General features: G+C 38.9%; 1 protein-coding gene across 1 annotated transcript; it reads left to right on the forward strand.

Moving 5' to 3' along the window:
* The first annotated feature begins 1,684 nt into the window (after positions 1-1,684).
* On the forward strand, positions 1,685-4,960 carry LOC103723987 (probable serine/threonine-protein kinase PIX13). Its single transcript, XM_008815098.2, has 6 exons — positions 1,685-1,754; positions 2,239-2,588; positions 3,381-3,516; positions 3,816-3,958; positions 4,041-4,164; positions 4,605-4,960. Exons 1-6 carry the CDS (start codon positions 1,685-1,687, stop codon positions 4,958-4,960), a joined length of 1,179 nt encoding a protein of 392 aa, XP_008813320.2.
* Positions 4,961-15,717: the final 10,757 nt, after the last annotated feature.

Here is a 15,717-nt window from a genome sequence, read left to right on the forward strand (position 1 = left end):
CATAACTAGTCCATTGACCCTTATTATTCAAGCACCAAAATTTCAATAAGACCAATGGCCTCATGTAACCAACCCCATCAATTACCACTGTTTATTGTTACTAGTGAAGCGATGGCTGTTATTTGCTAGTTCAACTTTAGTTCACAAAGTAAAATGATTGTTCTTATGAATATTACTCTTTGTTCGTATTATTATGAAAGTAAAACAACAAAGATTCTACTTGCTTAAATCATTGTTTACTAAACTAACTTCTCCACTTTATTTAAACATGACTTTTACTAATCGAAGAATAAGGCGATCTTGATGGGTCTGTAAAGGGTTAGAATTAGCTAATTTAGGCCCTAGCTTCTAAAAACATTGCCTCCAGATATCATTCTATCACCAACAAGAAATCTAATAACTATTGACCTTAAATAGAAAGTACGTACTAGAAAAAAAAATTAAAAAATGACTAAAATAACTTTAAGTGGCATAGCAGCCACTGAAGGAGAAAATATATGCATCTTCCTTTTGATTCAGAGCAATTTCGACTTTCATATGCGGTAAATGGTCTTACTAACACTGTTAATATAAATGGACATAAATATAGATTTTATAAATTATTAGTTGCAAGTATAATAAATATAAATTTTAAGGAGGCTTTTGCAATTGATGCAAGAAAAATAGATTTGCCGCACGAACCCATCTCCTCTTGGTATAATTCTCCTTTCGGTGCTTGATGAATGGCCTAAACCCGAAGGAAAGCACCAACATCCATGTGAGGACTCGTGCGTGCATGTGTTTAGTCCTATATCGATTATTCGTTGCGTAGATCTTGAGTACGTATACAGGATCAAAAAATTCAAATAATACCTTCCGGCTAGTTATTTTGGATGAGGTCTTGGGTTGTTACAAATGATATCAGAGTGGACCCGACCCATAACCTACGTGGACTAGGGCACACTGCAGTACGGATTCATTAGGACTGACCACAGGCCGATCGTAGTATTTGTAACTTGATTTGAATAGATTTGGACCCTTAATCGAACGAGGACGTAAAGGCTTGAACGGGGGAGTATGTGTGGACCGTACAGACATATGTTTAGCCGGAAGTTATTATTTGAGTTCATTGATCTTGTATAAGTGTGTTTAGCTATTTTGTGTAAGGTTATGGATTGTTACACTCCACCTCAATAGAGTGAAGAGCCGTACCAATACAGGGAGAATGCATCACTGAATACAGTAAAGAGCCGTACCAATACAGTGAGAATGCATCACTGAATACAGTGAAGAGCCGTACCAATACTTAACGGAGATAAAGAAATGGTAATGGTAGTAGTAGGGGTAGCAATAGTACTGCCTTGGCGCCCCACGAAGTCAACTAAAAGAAGGTGAAAACGGGGGCTTAGAATCAAAGTTTACCATCTTTCGTTTTTTTGCTGCGAAGTTTACCATCTTTCTTGACGTTTGCGATTATATAGCTCGACGCCAACGCCAGGAAGAGAAAGGCACGAGAGGGTGGTCATATAACATCGGCCCCCTCACCGTCTTTTCTCTCTCTTTTCCTTCCCTCCTGCTTCCTCGCTTTCTTTCTGCCTTCTCTTCTCCTTCTCTCCCTTTCCTCTCCTCTCCTCTCCTGGGAGTAAGAGGGCGAAGGAGAGAAGCCATAAGAGAAAAAAGAGGAGAAAAAGAAGAGTTTTTAGAAATGGGGAACTGCGTTGGTGCTCCTGTGAAATCTTCGAGCCCAGCAAACACCTGGTCATGTCCCAGTCCAGGTAATGCTCATAATTTGCTTCCCTTCTTCTTTATAGGTATATTTTTTGCTGTTGCTAATTGTATAGAAATAGATACTTGCTCCATACCAAATTCTCCTTTTTTTTTGTAATAACCATTTTCCGAATAAATTCTTCTTATTTGTTATGCCCTCTGCTTGTGATCAAGATTATATATGAAAACTCTGCCTTTAGTTTTATTCTTCACATTATTCCAAGTGGATATGCTTTTTAATGGTTTTCTTTCCTTGTCTTCTTGTTTGATTATAAGTTTACAACAACAACAACAAAAAATACAGTTTCGAGTTTTTCTGAATTTCGAAACGGTCACCTTTTATCATGATTAGAAAGAGCATGCCTTCTCTTTAAATATCTCATATGAGTATCTGAAGTTTCCAGTATAATTACTTCTACTTCAACAACTTGTAACTTGGAATTGGCTTGTTATCAATATCTCGTCTTTCTGTTCCGTCTTCCAATGCTCAAGGATGCTTGACGTCGAAGGCCATCAGCAGCACTGCCACCACGGAGAAGCTGTCAAACATCAGCAGCAGCACCTTCAGGCAGTCCACGGGCAGCAGCGTGAGCATCGATGAGGTGCACCAGGAGGGCCGCATCCTGGAGGTGCCAAACCTCCGGATCTTCACATTTGCTGAATTGAAGAGTGCCACCAGGAACTTCAAGCCAGACACCATCCTCGGCGAAGGAGGTTTTGGGAGAGTGTACAAGGGATGGGCCAATGATAAGACTCTGAATCGCTCCAAGAGTGTGGCTGCGATGGTGGTCGCTGTTAAGAAACTTAATCCTGAGAGCATGCAAGGGTTGGAGCAATGGCAGGTGATTGCTTAAATTCATTCAACTCAGGAACTTTTTCTTTGTTTTGTGTAGCCATTTTCAGGTGTTTCGGTGTTATTTATGTGAGCATCTAGTTTGTTTTGGCTCTTCCACGCATTGGGAATCAGTAGAAAGTTAATAAGCTTTGGTGTTATTGTTTGTGTATTTTCTCCTTGTTCATTGTTATTGTTTGCTAATATACTTCAATTTATTTGACTGAACACCTTTTCAATTTACCTCATTCTTTTCGGTTTACCAATTCCATTTCTAAATTCTTGCCAATTTTCTTTCACGATCCAGATAAATTCCAGAAATGCAGATGTTTCGTACTTTTCATTTTTCATTAATATGATTTGGCGTGATGACTAAATAATTTTATTATATTTCTCACATTTTATGAAATTGATTTATATTTTTTTTTTCGTCTTCTTCTCAGGGATGTTAAACTTCATTCCAGACATTTCTGGCTTTTCACATATTCTTAGTAAATTTAAGTTGGTTTACTTTTCATTTACTTCGTAGGACCACCACAGTGTCCTTCTTGTTTCTTATAAATGCACACTTATCATATCTTTAGCTTTAAAAAAGTGTTGAAAGGTTGATTAAAAAAAGAACCTAAAAGCCTTGCACTTTGATTCTTCTTCTTTATATATATATATATATATATATATATATATATAATTTTGTGAAGATTGCTAGCATTGTTTGATTAGTAGGTGTTGTTTAACGTACAGTATGCATGTCAGGTTAGTTCATTAATTTATATATTGGTTCTATTCTTGGAGGGGAATGCAGTCTGAAGTGAATTTTTTGGGAAGGCTTTCGCATCCCAACCTCGTCAAACTCTTGGGTTATTGCTGGGAGGATAAGGAACTTCTCCTTGTGTACGAGTTCATGGCAAAGGGGAGCCTAGAACATCACCTCTTCAGAAGTGAGTCCTATGACGAAAACTAATGCTTTTCAATATTAAGTCTCACACTATTTACAATGTGGTACAACATTTTTTGCCATACCAGAACATAAAATCCAATGAAGGATCTTAAACAAAAGTAATATCCTACCACTGATATCACAAGTAGACAGACTGTTGGCTATTCTTATATATGTCACACTGCATATTAAATTCAGTAATCTTGATTGCGGTACTCTAAATAAGATTATATTTCACCAATGGCATTGTCTTTTTTTCTAGTCCATGATCCAAGGCGATGACATGTCACTTTTTGGCAGGAGCGGCAGCTTGCCAGCCACTCTCATGGAGCCTGAGGCTGAAGATAGCGATAGGTGCAGCTCGTGGCCTTGCATTCTTACATGCATCAGAGACAAAAATCATCTACAGAGATTTCAAGTCTTCCAACATTCTTCTTGACTCGGTATTTTTCTTCCCTATGCCTCCCAAAGAATCAAAGCATTCTTCTCAAGAGATACTGAACTAATTAAATTGGTTTCACGCAGAACTACAACGCAAAACTCTCCGATTTCGGGCTGGCAAAGAATGGACCAAGCGATGGAGACTCCCATGTCACCACGCGAGTCATGGGAACGCGGGGTTATGCAGCTCCGGAGTACATCGCTACCGGTATGTATCCCTTTCGGTTCCTCAGTGACTAATTCATAAAAAAGCTAAAGTCATGGTGCTTTGATCCACCCATTTCCACAAAGTGGGTTCTTGGCCTATTTGTCGCTTTCAGTTCCTGTTGTGCTTTAGCTAGAAGGTGGCAGTATTCTACATTAGTCATTCTCCATCACATTTATCCTAGAGCTACAAGGGACCCAAATTCTTCATTTAGAATTCGGATATTATAAAAACTCAATCAAACAACCTTTGGCATGGCCTCTTGTTGTCCTTTGTCTCCATCTGCATGAACTGAAAACTTTGCTCAGAGATAGTTAAATGGCTTGTTGGCATTCTTATGCAAGTCAACGTTAAGCATTCTGGAGGGTTCATGTGGTTTCTATCAAAGATGGATGTATTTTAACAGTTCTTTGAGTGTACTGACCAAAGTTTGCATCATTTAGGCCATCTCTATGTGAAGAGTGATGTATATGGATTTGGAGTGGTGCTGCTAGAAATGCTGTCTGGCCAGCGGGCGCTCGATCCGAATCGACCAAGTGGGAAGCAAAACTTGGTAGACTGGGCTAAACCATTCCTAGCAGACAGGAGAAAGCTTGCAAGCTTGATGGATCCACGGCTCGAGGGGCGGTATCGATCTAAAGGCGCTCTTCAGGCAGCGCAACTCACTCTAAGGTGTCTTGCTGGTGATCCTAAACGCCGTCCATCTATGGAGGAAGTTGTGCAGACCCTTGAGCATATTGAAGCCTTGAAAAACAGATCAAAAGAGTCCAGAGATGTGGCTTCCCAGCCTATAGCCTGAAATCATGGCCCAACCCCAGTGCATCGACGTTGACCACTTGCATCCAAGGCATGATGGTGCCCAGAGCTGACACCGTAAGCACTGATTTGATCAGTTGTGCTTGCAGACCTAGACATTTTTTCTCTATTTAACCTTTAACTGTTGATTTTATTTTTCACAATCTGAGGTGTTCTATGGATTCAAGGATGTATAGGTAATTTGTATTAGCGATCAATCATCACCAATCTCTGGTTTAATTAGTTGTACTTGTATATCAAGCCAATATTTGTTCTGTGTAAGCTAACTGTTCTTATTTTCTATAATTCAAGGGGCCTATGAGTTCAAGAATGCATCAATGATTTGTGCTGATACTTATCTATATAATTTTGACAATGTGGTGAAAATAATTTTCCTTTTGTCTTATAATGACAGCATTGGTAAGACCAATATATGAAAATTTAATAGGTATAATCTCATCTATCAGAGGAAAGCCATCGATTTCTGACATCTGAAGGTGTAAACTGCTTTTCTTCAACTTAACAATAGTTTGGCCTATTTCTATAGGCTACTCGTCTTATTTTCTTTTTGAAACAACTCAGGTCTTCAGTTAACCAGAATGAGATACTGCAAAGGGATTCAAATCCACTTTATTGACTGATCTCCATCTGTTGGAGCCACAAAGTCTAGAATTTCAACTGGCTTCCTGAGAAAATTGAAACCAAAGATTGGAGGATAATACCTCAAGATGTTAAGACAGCCCACAACCACATGCAAATGTAATTACATAAATGACCTATCAGTATCACCTTTTATTCATCAAGTGCTTCCGTCTTTATTTTCTCTTTAATTACCTTTGACCTCCCTCCTCTCCAATTTGTGCAATATTTTCTTGATAGATTCCTGTTATGCTCTGCAACGGCACCCTCTTCTTGTGAACAAGGTTACTAGAACTCTGTTTTGGTTTTATTTTTAGCATAATTCATGTTGTATTTTTCAACTGGTTCTCCTTTATGTTGAATTGCTGCTTCTTTTATTAGAAGACAGTTTCAGGTTTTTTTTCTTCTTCTGAATTTCTGACCCATCACCATTTATCATGGTTAGGAAAAGACATGTTTTAGTATTAAATATCTCATAATAACTTACAAGAAATAGTAAGAAGTAATATGGCCTCTAATTTGATTCTGGGTTACTATCAACATCCCTTCTTTCTCACCCATTATAATTGAATCAATATATTGTAACCTGGAATTTGGTTTTCTAAGAATAAAAGCTGCCATCCCTTTATACACTCCTTGAATCCTTCCTCTTCTGCAACAGGACACTGACGACGAAGACCAGCAGCAGTTTGTCGGCCCATTTAGGACACTGATCCAATCTTTTGCCCAACTTCAACCCCTCCCTCTTTTAACATGGTGATCTTGGTACAATGGTAAGTACCACGCCCCCAGCCAAAGATCGCGAGCCGGAGGTCCGCGCCAACCGCTGCACACCCATAGGAAACTCTTCCCACGAGCATGCAAGGCACCTTAGCCAAATCTCAAAAATATAACTAAAATAATTCAGCAGAAATAAATGCAATCTTATTCCATTGACTAACTCGAGTCATAAAGTCTCACGGTTTTAAATACGCAGCGGAACAATAAAGATAAAATATCAATTTAAATAAACCCTAATCTAAGATAACTTGTGCCACAGTTCTTTTAGTCGCTCTCCCATTTTGAAACCCCGATAGGTTAGTTCTCGGAATATGTAAAACAACAAGAAATTGTATAATGAGCTAGACAGCCCAGTAAATAATAAACACATTAACTAGTTAAATCATATAATAACATAAAATATAAATTACAAATTATAATGAATCAACATAATAACATAATCAATTCATTTTCAAACACAAATTCATTGAAATCTATATCTTTCAAATATCCATAAGCATAATCGTAAATCTAATTCGAAACAAATCACATTCATCTCAACAGCCTTTAACTACGACTACACTTATACCCTGTGGGTAGGCTAGAAACAGAACCACACTTATACCCTGCGGAGTGGGCCAGAATACCCCATTTATACCCTGTGGTGGGGCCAGAATTGCCAATGCATAACCTCCAATTGGCAGGGTCCAAAACATAGTCAGGCTAAGAGTTCCAAATCTGATGTACATCAAAATTCTTTTAGTAACATAATAGATATATCATAATCCGATCTAAATATGCATATACGATGCAAGAGCAGTAAATATAATAATAGTCCGAAAAATATTATTCCAATTCACATATTTATTTTTCATTCAAATCATCATCTCGTAAAATTCATAAATCACATATAAATTCATTAACAAGTTATTCAATACAAAAATAATATTATATAAATGAAGAGTCTAGAGAAGGCAGTTCATTATTTACTTCGAACGCGATCCACAACAATTCCAATTAATTTCACAAATTCCTCGCAGAACCTAATATCCAAAAATAATATTTTTCTTTTTAAAATTCACACAATATATATAAAACTTAAATTTTAACATTCTTCCAGAGCTGATCCTGCAGAGGTGTCTAGCATCCCGAGTTCGGGTTCAGATTCGGGTTCATACCCATAAACCACCCTCTTTCCTTTATTTTATTATTATTATTTTCTTTTCTTTCTTTCTTTCCTTCCTTTTTCTTTTCTTTTCTTTTCTTTCCTTCTCTTTTCTTTTCTTTTCTTTTTCTTTTCTTTTCTTCTCTTCTTCTCCAAAGCTTCTCCCGACTTCTTCTCCTTCCTCTCTTTTCTTTCTTCTTTCTTCTTCTCTTTCTCCCGCGAATGGAGGTCGGCGAGTTTGGAAGAGGTCAAGTCGAGGAGGCCGGCTCTCTCCTTCTTCCCGCGGAGGAGGTATGCGCACAGGAGAAGAGGAAAAGCCCACGACGATCAACCTTCTCCTTCTTCCCTCTCCTCTTCTTTCTTTCTCCTTCCACTATTCCTTCTCTGTTTTCACTGAACAAAGAAGAGGAACAAGGGATGGGGGTGCTCTTCGGTCCTCAAGATGGCCGCCACTGAGGGCCGGCGGCGCCTGTGGCCGAAGGCATGCCGACTGCCACGGGTGCCTCCCCCTCCTTTTCCTTCTCTCTTCTTCTTCTTCTTCTTCTTTTATTTTATCAAATGGTATAACAAAGGGATGAGGCTAGGAATCCTTACCACAGCTCCGGCGAAGATCCGACGGCTTCCTTCCATCGGCGAACAGAAGAAGAAGACCACCCGGAAAAAAAATCCGGCTTCGACGGCTCTCTCTCTCTCTCTCTCTCTCTCACAGGCGGCTGCACGTTGGGGTCTGGTGGCCTTTTCTTCCGGTGGTCTTAAAGGGGAGGATGAAGCCCTAAAAATAGGGGAGCCGGCTTCTTCGGGATGGCTCCCCCCCCCTCCCTCACGTGCGACGCATGTGAGGTTGAAATTGGTGCTGGGCCGATCAAAGGACCGGGCCCAGTTTCAGGGTTTCACAGTAAGTTTGTTTCATTGTGACTTGAGTGTCACCAGTTCAAAAAATAGAAATAGCGAGAGAAATTTGTTTCTCATTTTTGTCCTTCTTTTAACCAGTATAACTTGTTTCTCCTTTTCCACTGATTAAGAATTGGTGGAGGCAATAAAGTTCCTGTTCCTTTATTCAATAGTTCTTGTTCATTGTTATTATTTTTTGAATGTTTCTAGTTTATATATGGATCTATGTTATATGCTGCTAAATAACTTTCCATCCACCTTATCCTTTTTAACTTATAATTTTTTTTTTCCCGAATGCTTGCCAACTTTCTCAGATACGATTCAGAGTAATTCAAGAAACTCAGATGTTTAAAACTTTCCAACTTTTATTAATATGATCTATTGTGATGGTTGAAAAAAAACTGTTCATCATCATCATCACATTTCATGAAATTGCTTCTAATTTCTATTCCCTTCTCAAGGACATTAAATTTCATTACGAACAATTCTGACTTCTACTATCGGTAAATCTCCATTGGGCTTATCCTTATTTACTTCACAGGACCACCACAACTTTTTTCTTGTTTATAACAAATGCAAAGTTATCCTATCTTTAGGATTAAAAGAGTGTGGAAGATAGATTAGGAAAAGAAACCAGGCGTATTGCACTTTGATTATATTTTTTGAAGGTTGCTGAGAATGATTGGCTGGTAGGTGTTGTTTAATGGCATGCATGTTTGTTTATGTTAGTCCATTAATTTATTTAGGTAGAATTTGGAGAGATGTAACTCCCATTTGCCTATCGTCAGAGTTACATGGGTGCGTAACTACTGGATTCCAGTTGCAAGGATTAGGAGTCACAAATCTAATGTTTAGTTTGCAAGGATTGCAGTTGCAAGAGATACGGGGCTAAAGTCGGCAGCCCCAGCCGACTCAGCCCTATGCTCCTTTTCGGAAAGAGCCAGAGCAGAGGATCGTGATTGCGATCCTCTCCGGCTCCTTCGGGTGCAATTGGGGCGAAGGCGCGCGAGCATCCCGCGGCACCCCCGTCCAGTCAATCTACGGCCAATTTGCGGCCACGGATTTCGCTCGACCGTCGCGACCTTCGCGGCGGAGATTCGTTACGATGGGGCCTATAAAACCCCCATCCTTCCTTCCCCCTAGGGTCACCTCCGAGCATCTTCCTCTCCTCACCTCTCCTCCCCTTTCTCCTCCTCCTTTGTCAGGTGACCGACAAGCTCTCCCGACTGAGCACCATCCGAATCCCCTTCGCGGCCTTCTCTGGTTCTGTGATCCATTCCCTCGGTTCCGAGCGCCGCCGCCGCTGCTAGTTGCCGGATCGAGCCATCCCCGGCTGAGATACCTCCTCTTCGCCACCGCCGGTGAGTCTTCCTCCCCTTGTTTTCATTCTCTTGCCAAATAAGTCTTTAGATTTTCTATTTCTGCCCCATAAACAGAGATCTTCTCGGTTGCTTCTCGACACCGGCCACCGCAGCGGCCGCCGGCCGCCACTGCGATCGGCTGGTCGTCGACCGAGCGATGGCCCCTGGCCACCCCGCCGAATCTCCCTTCCCTCTTCCCCTTCCTCATCCGTTCTTCCATCTCCCCTGTCCATTGGGAGTTCGGTGAGGGAGAAGACCCATCACGGGCCGAACTAGGCCAAGTTTGGGCCCGATTCACTGTGGGCCCAACTTGGGCCCAGTTCAAACCCGAAAATCTGAAACCCAAAAATCCAAAACCCGAAATCCGGAACCCAGAACCGAAATCCGAAACCTGAACCCGAAAACAAAACCCGTTTGGCCAATAATTGAAATTTTACAGTTAAGCCCTTGGCAATATATGAGTTCACAAAAGAGTCTTCTGCAATTTATGTCTGGTCCCTATAAGAAAGATTTATTACATAAAGGTCCTCAAATATATTGGTTTGGTCCATTTACTCAAGTTTTATTATAGAACAGTACCTTGTAATTAAGTATTAGCCCCTACAATAAATTTTATTGCATAAATAATTCATTTAGAGGCCAACTTTGGGGGTCCTATTGGGCCGGGTCTACGCGGGCCCATTGGGCCGTATCCGATGTGGGCCCTATCGGACCATACCCATTATGGACCAACTCTGGGCCTTGTTGGGCCATGTCCAATAGTATCATTTGTAGTTTTGCTTAGCTCCGAAATTAACAAAGAAATTAATTAAATTTAAACAGGTGAACCTGATCCGCCTACCTGAAATAGGAGTTAAGCAAGAAGACGTAAGTAACTTAATTCTTCAAGTATGTTCCAAATTATTTGATAAATTGATTAAATTTTGACATATGTTTTGTATTCAGTAAAATGGGTCAGACATTTTAAATTTTATTTGAAAATCATGTTATATGCTCTAAAATCCATAAAATATGACGGGACAGTTTATGAAATCTATTTTTATTTATATGCATTCTTAGCATGGCTATGATCTATTCTGTTCTGTTCTGGCCCCGTTAATGGAGATTATACGTTAGACCTGTCGACTTGTAATATGTGAGGAACCGGTTTTGATACCATACCACCGGTGATTAAAATAGTGGTTTTTGGACACCGTTGCCATCGGTGACAAATAATAGTGGTTTTTGGCATTTTGTGCAATCCATGCCACTGGGTTACGTGGCCATAGCCATTATGTTGAGATTCTGATATCAGAGTTTTTGTAAAAATGGTAATAAGTTTTGGCAAAAGAAAAAACGATGTTATTTGTGATTTATTTTTCAGTCATTATTTTGTATTTTAATCTGATATTCTCTGACCTCACTCTAGAGTATTTTGTTGTTTACTAGGCTCGTGTAGCTCATTATCTTATTTTCTCTGTTTTTCAGATCCAGAGGCTTGATCGCACGGGATTGGAGAGTACGTTAGATTTTTCGATGATTCCTTCAGTTATTGGCATTTTAGTTATATTAGCTTGGATATTTGAATTATGTTGGCATATGCTATTTTGAAATTTTGTAAGACTGCTTTTGAATAATTTAAATAATTATGTTAATTTTAAGTATTTGTATTTGCTTCAATATGATCAGCTGCCTTGCACGCCTGTGCGGTCCGCCGTGCAGGCGTGCGGCGTCTGTCGCGCTCCGGGCTCGGGGCGTGACACAAGAACTATCATTTTAATATATATTTACTTGTAACCGGAAGGTGCAATTGCAGTTCACCTATTTGTTTGTTCATATAAATGGGAGTATCCCACCACCCCTGAAATAGAACAGTAATTACCTCCTAAACTACCATTCAATAAAAATTACCCAAGTACTATAACCGTTCAATCAGATAACAAATTTTGCATTAACATGAAGATAACTCTAGTATTCAAATCAAAAAAATATTTCAATACAACATAGAAAGTGTCTACAACTGTTCAACAACTATCCAATTGCTACTAGCTCCAACCATTTCAATACAGCATTTCACATTCCAACTATTTACAACCGTTTGAATCGAACAATTACATCTTCAACCATTCTGAAAAAACATAATGCTAGGAATAATTGTTACCACACTCAATATTTTACATCTCCAACTATTTGAATAAGAATTTTGCAGTCCAAGTATTTCCAACCACTTGAATGTAATAGTGTGCATGTCCAACCTTTCAAAAAGTATATCTATATGTGTAAACATGCCAGGCAAACAGCAAAAAAAGTGAGAGAACTCCATCATGAAGCAAGGAGAGGTGCATAACAGGTAGAAAGCAGGTCATCTTCTCGGCCCAATGGTTCCCAGGGTCCCTGCTGGCGGAGCCTCATAGTTGAAAACTCCAAGGCTTTCCTCTCTTGTGGCTTGCTTCTTGTAGCTGGGCATTGAGAAAACCTAGAACCTGCTAAGCGGTTTCGGGCCAGCAATTGTAAATACCAAGCCTGCAGCCCCGGAAGACCGAACCCTCTAGAGATGCATATCATCACCCACTGAGCTCACAAAATGCGCTGAATGAGCAATACATTCACACAAACGATCCACAAAATATTAACCATCCAAGACACAAGTAGGGTTGAAAATGGATTGGATAATATCTGGATATGGATAGAAATTTGAGCATCCGACTAATATCCGTATCTGTATCTATATCCGTCAAAGAAAAATGGATATAGATATGGATAGACAACTATCCAATCCATATCTGAATATCCGATTCTATTTGTAACCCTATTTATTTTTATATAGCACTCATAAATTTTTAAGAAAAATAAATAGCCACATTAACCTGTTATTAATCTGATTTATCATCCACTTCGTAATATCTTTGATTTTGTAGTCATAAAGTTTAATTATCCTATTTATATCCGTATTTATATTCATATTTTCAGTATCCGATTTGTATCCATATCCGTTTAAAATAAATATGGATATAAATTTTTGCATTCAACTAACATTCATTTCCATTACTGTATTCATTAAATAAAATAAATATAGATATGGATATGCTAGTATCCGATCCGTATTTAATCTGATTTCATCCCTAGATACAAGCATACATATTCACGTTAATAGCATCCAATCATGCATCTATAGATTAATAATCACGGGCATCCATATAAACATATATAGTTAGTAGATAGCTATTTAGTACCAACTAGCCTCTAAGTAGAGGCACCACTGTATGCCCCTTAAGGGACCAACAATCGAAAAACAAGTCTTGCCTGCCCAATTTTCAATCCTAAACATATTATAAATTTAGGGCCTATCAAGTCAAGTGTTGAGTGAGGTCTAGTGAAGCCTAGAGGTTGTCCCGTGAGAAGGACCGGCCCTGAAAGGCCAAGAAGTCTTCCATCCACATCTTTTTCAGGCCCGGGTTCCTTGATGGTCATAGGTCGTAGTGTAGACGAGCGTCGCAAAGCCCATATTAGGGCTTACAGCCAATGCCGCTTCACCTATTTGATGGGCCACCTTCTCAATGGCACAAGTCTGCCCATAAAGTGCATGAAGTGTTAAAAACAGAGTGCCGCAACTTAAGTTATTATACAGCATAAAAATAAAAATTATTCGTAGGGCTTCTGCAATATCCTCCATAATTTGTTCACAAATGGCAACCCATTCCTGAGCCTTCCCCTTGTGCTTCCTCACATTCCTTGGTTGTGGGATCTAGCAATCTCTTCCCACTCTCATAGGGTCAAATGTATCACCACCATTCCTAAAATAAATATGCAATATGCAAGCCAGAACAAGATAAACTTATGTGTCAAAGGGAAAGAAAGTCAAGATGCCAGAATCACACAATGATTCTTTGAAGTTCCAAATGCATGTTCAATGATTGCCCTTAAGGAGGAGTGCCTAAGATTGAATAACTCCATCTTGGCGGCATGGTGAAATTGGACCTTGTGGCGTACTCTGCATCTACTAAATAATAGTTTCCTATGATAACAAAAGAGACTAACTAAACGAGGAGGCAATCCTGGCTCATCAAGCTCTAGCTATTATTGCTGACTCTCCAGTTGACTAATCATAAGATTCTTGTTATCATATACAAAGTTATTATGAAGTAGATCATCATACTTCAACTCCTATTGGATACACTTGAATTTGAGTTTTAGATAGTCGTGCATGTATACCGAGTTATTTGGTCTCTTTTATGTTAGGCGGTTTTTCTATTTGCTATGTATTAAGAAGAAGGTTGACCAATTGCGCTAACAACCACCGGAGGAAACTATCTATGAGAGGATTTGAATTGCTAACTTCATGAGATTTTTAGATAATGGTCCAAAATGGAACCACCAATCAGTTATAAATACAATCAAGTTAACCAAAGATATTATTTATCATAAAATATTGGATGCTGAATAAGTTAGTATTGGTGTCCAAAATACCTGGATTCATAGATCTTTGCTTCCTTCTCACTAAAGCCATGGGAACACTTTCTAAAAGCTTTAGTATGTATTACAAACATGACATATAACATTGTATATATGCTTTAATTGACAAAGTACGGTTCCCAATTCTTATTAAATTAGTTACCTCATCCAAACATTTGACAGTGATGACCGCATTAGCCTCCATCTTCTAGATGATATTCCGCCATGTCCATTTCTGGGATATTATATTCGAATTTTGATTTGAGGTAGTAAGTTGTCAAACCATGTAATTGATTTAATTAGAAAACAAATGATTGCATGATTACATTTTATAAGAACAAATAAGTATTAAGGTTTGTGCTTGGACTAGTTGCTAGATACAACTCTTCTCATCTAATAATCCTACCTCTCCTTAATGATGTCAATATACTCCTTACTATATTTTAGATTCACCAATCTTATCTCAGACTTTGTAGTCATCATCATATGAGCATTCAATGCAGTGGTTTGATTTCCTTAATCTACTCTCTTAACTCACTTTCAAAATAGTTGGCTTGTCACTAATCTCTCCACATGACTATCTTCCATGCTACTACGGGCATATATATATCTATACTCCTATTATCCGACATTCACAAACATTTGACGTAGGCCTACCTTCTTCTCAATAAAGCTATCAAGTGCAATATAGTGCGCGATAAAGCAGGGACTACTGGCCTCAATATCTCACTCCTAATATGCTTTTTTTATCACAATCAACACCGATGTGTGCTTATATATGAATTTTATGATGGTATGGGTTGTCCCTACCACCTGCTTCATATTTTGGATCCTATGAATGTCCGTTAGTGCCAAGCCTATGTAGTGGGTAGCATATGAGGTCTAGAAAATATATGACTCATCCTTATCATCAAAATATTCTCTGCTCCATTTTCAATAACCACCTATACGACATGCTGCTCTCTTATCTTTTTTTAATTATCTACTTTATCTAACTCAGAATATACTAGAAATAGTGCACCTTGTTAAAAGCATCAACTGACTTATCTTATTCATCACAATATGTCAAAAAATTGATGATGCTTCGTTGCTAGGTCTAGTCCAACCATCACATAACAATATCACACCATGAGGGTATGATGCTATTCTTCTCTCTAGCTCATCTTAGTATTATCAAGCAACTCACTGCAGATATCATTCTGTTAGGTGGAATGACATGCTAGCCAACTCTTTAGATGGAGCTGATAGTAGAACGGTAGTAGATGTTTTTTATAGTATTTACAGGAAAATAGTTGAAGTGGAACTGTGAAGCGATAGCTCTCTATATGTCCTTTTTCATATTCTTAACGAGCATAGAATCAATCTTTTGTTGCTATGGGTCTTTGCTAAAAAAGGTGCATGGATTTAAGTCATGAATGGTAGCACCTACTGATATATCTCCAGGCTTCTTTTCCATGTTGCCGATGAAGGTCCCAAATATAGATTCTATCTGACTGTCACCTTTATCAACAACCT

The sequence above is a fragment of the Phoenix dactylifera genome, chromosome 5 (assembly GCF_009389715.1).
Source record: "Phoenix dactylifera cultivar Barhee BC4 chromosome 5, palm_55x_up_171113_PBpolish2nd_filt_p, whole genome shotgun sequence".
NCBI classification, from domain to species: domain Eukaryota; kingdom Viridiplantae; phylum Streptophyta; class Magnoliopsida; order Arecales; family Arecaceae; genus Phoenix; species Phoenix dactylifera.

Excerpts from the sequence above, each read along its gene's own strand:
- LOC103723987 (XM_008815098.2), top strand. The coding sequence starts at position 1,685 with ATGGGGAACTGCGTTGGTGCTCCTGTGAAATCTTCGAGCCCAGCAAAC. Across the intron at positions 1,755-2,238 it reads CTGGTCATGTCCCAGTCCAG|GATGCTTGACGTCGAAGGCC; the intron begins GTAATGCTCATA and ends CCAATGCTCAAG. Across the intron at positions 2,589-3,380 it reads AAGGGTTGGAGCAATGGCAG|TCTGAAGTGAATTTTTTGGG; the intron begins GTGATTGCTTAA and ends AGGGGAATGCAG.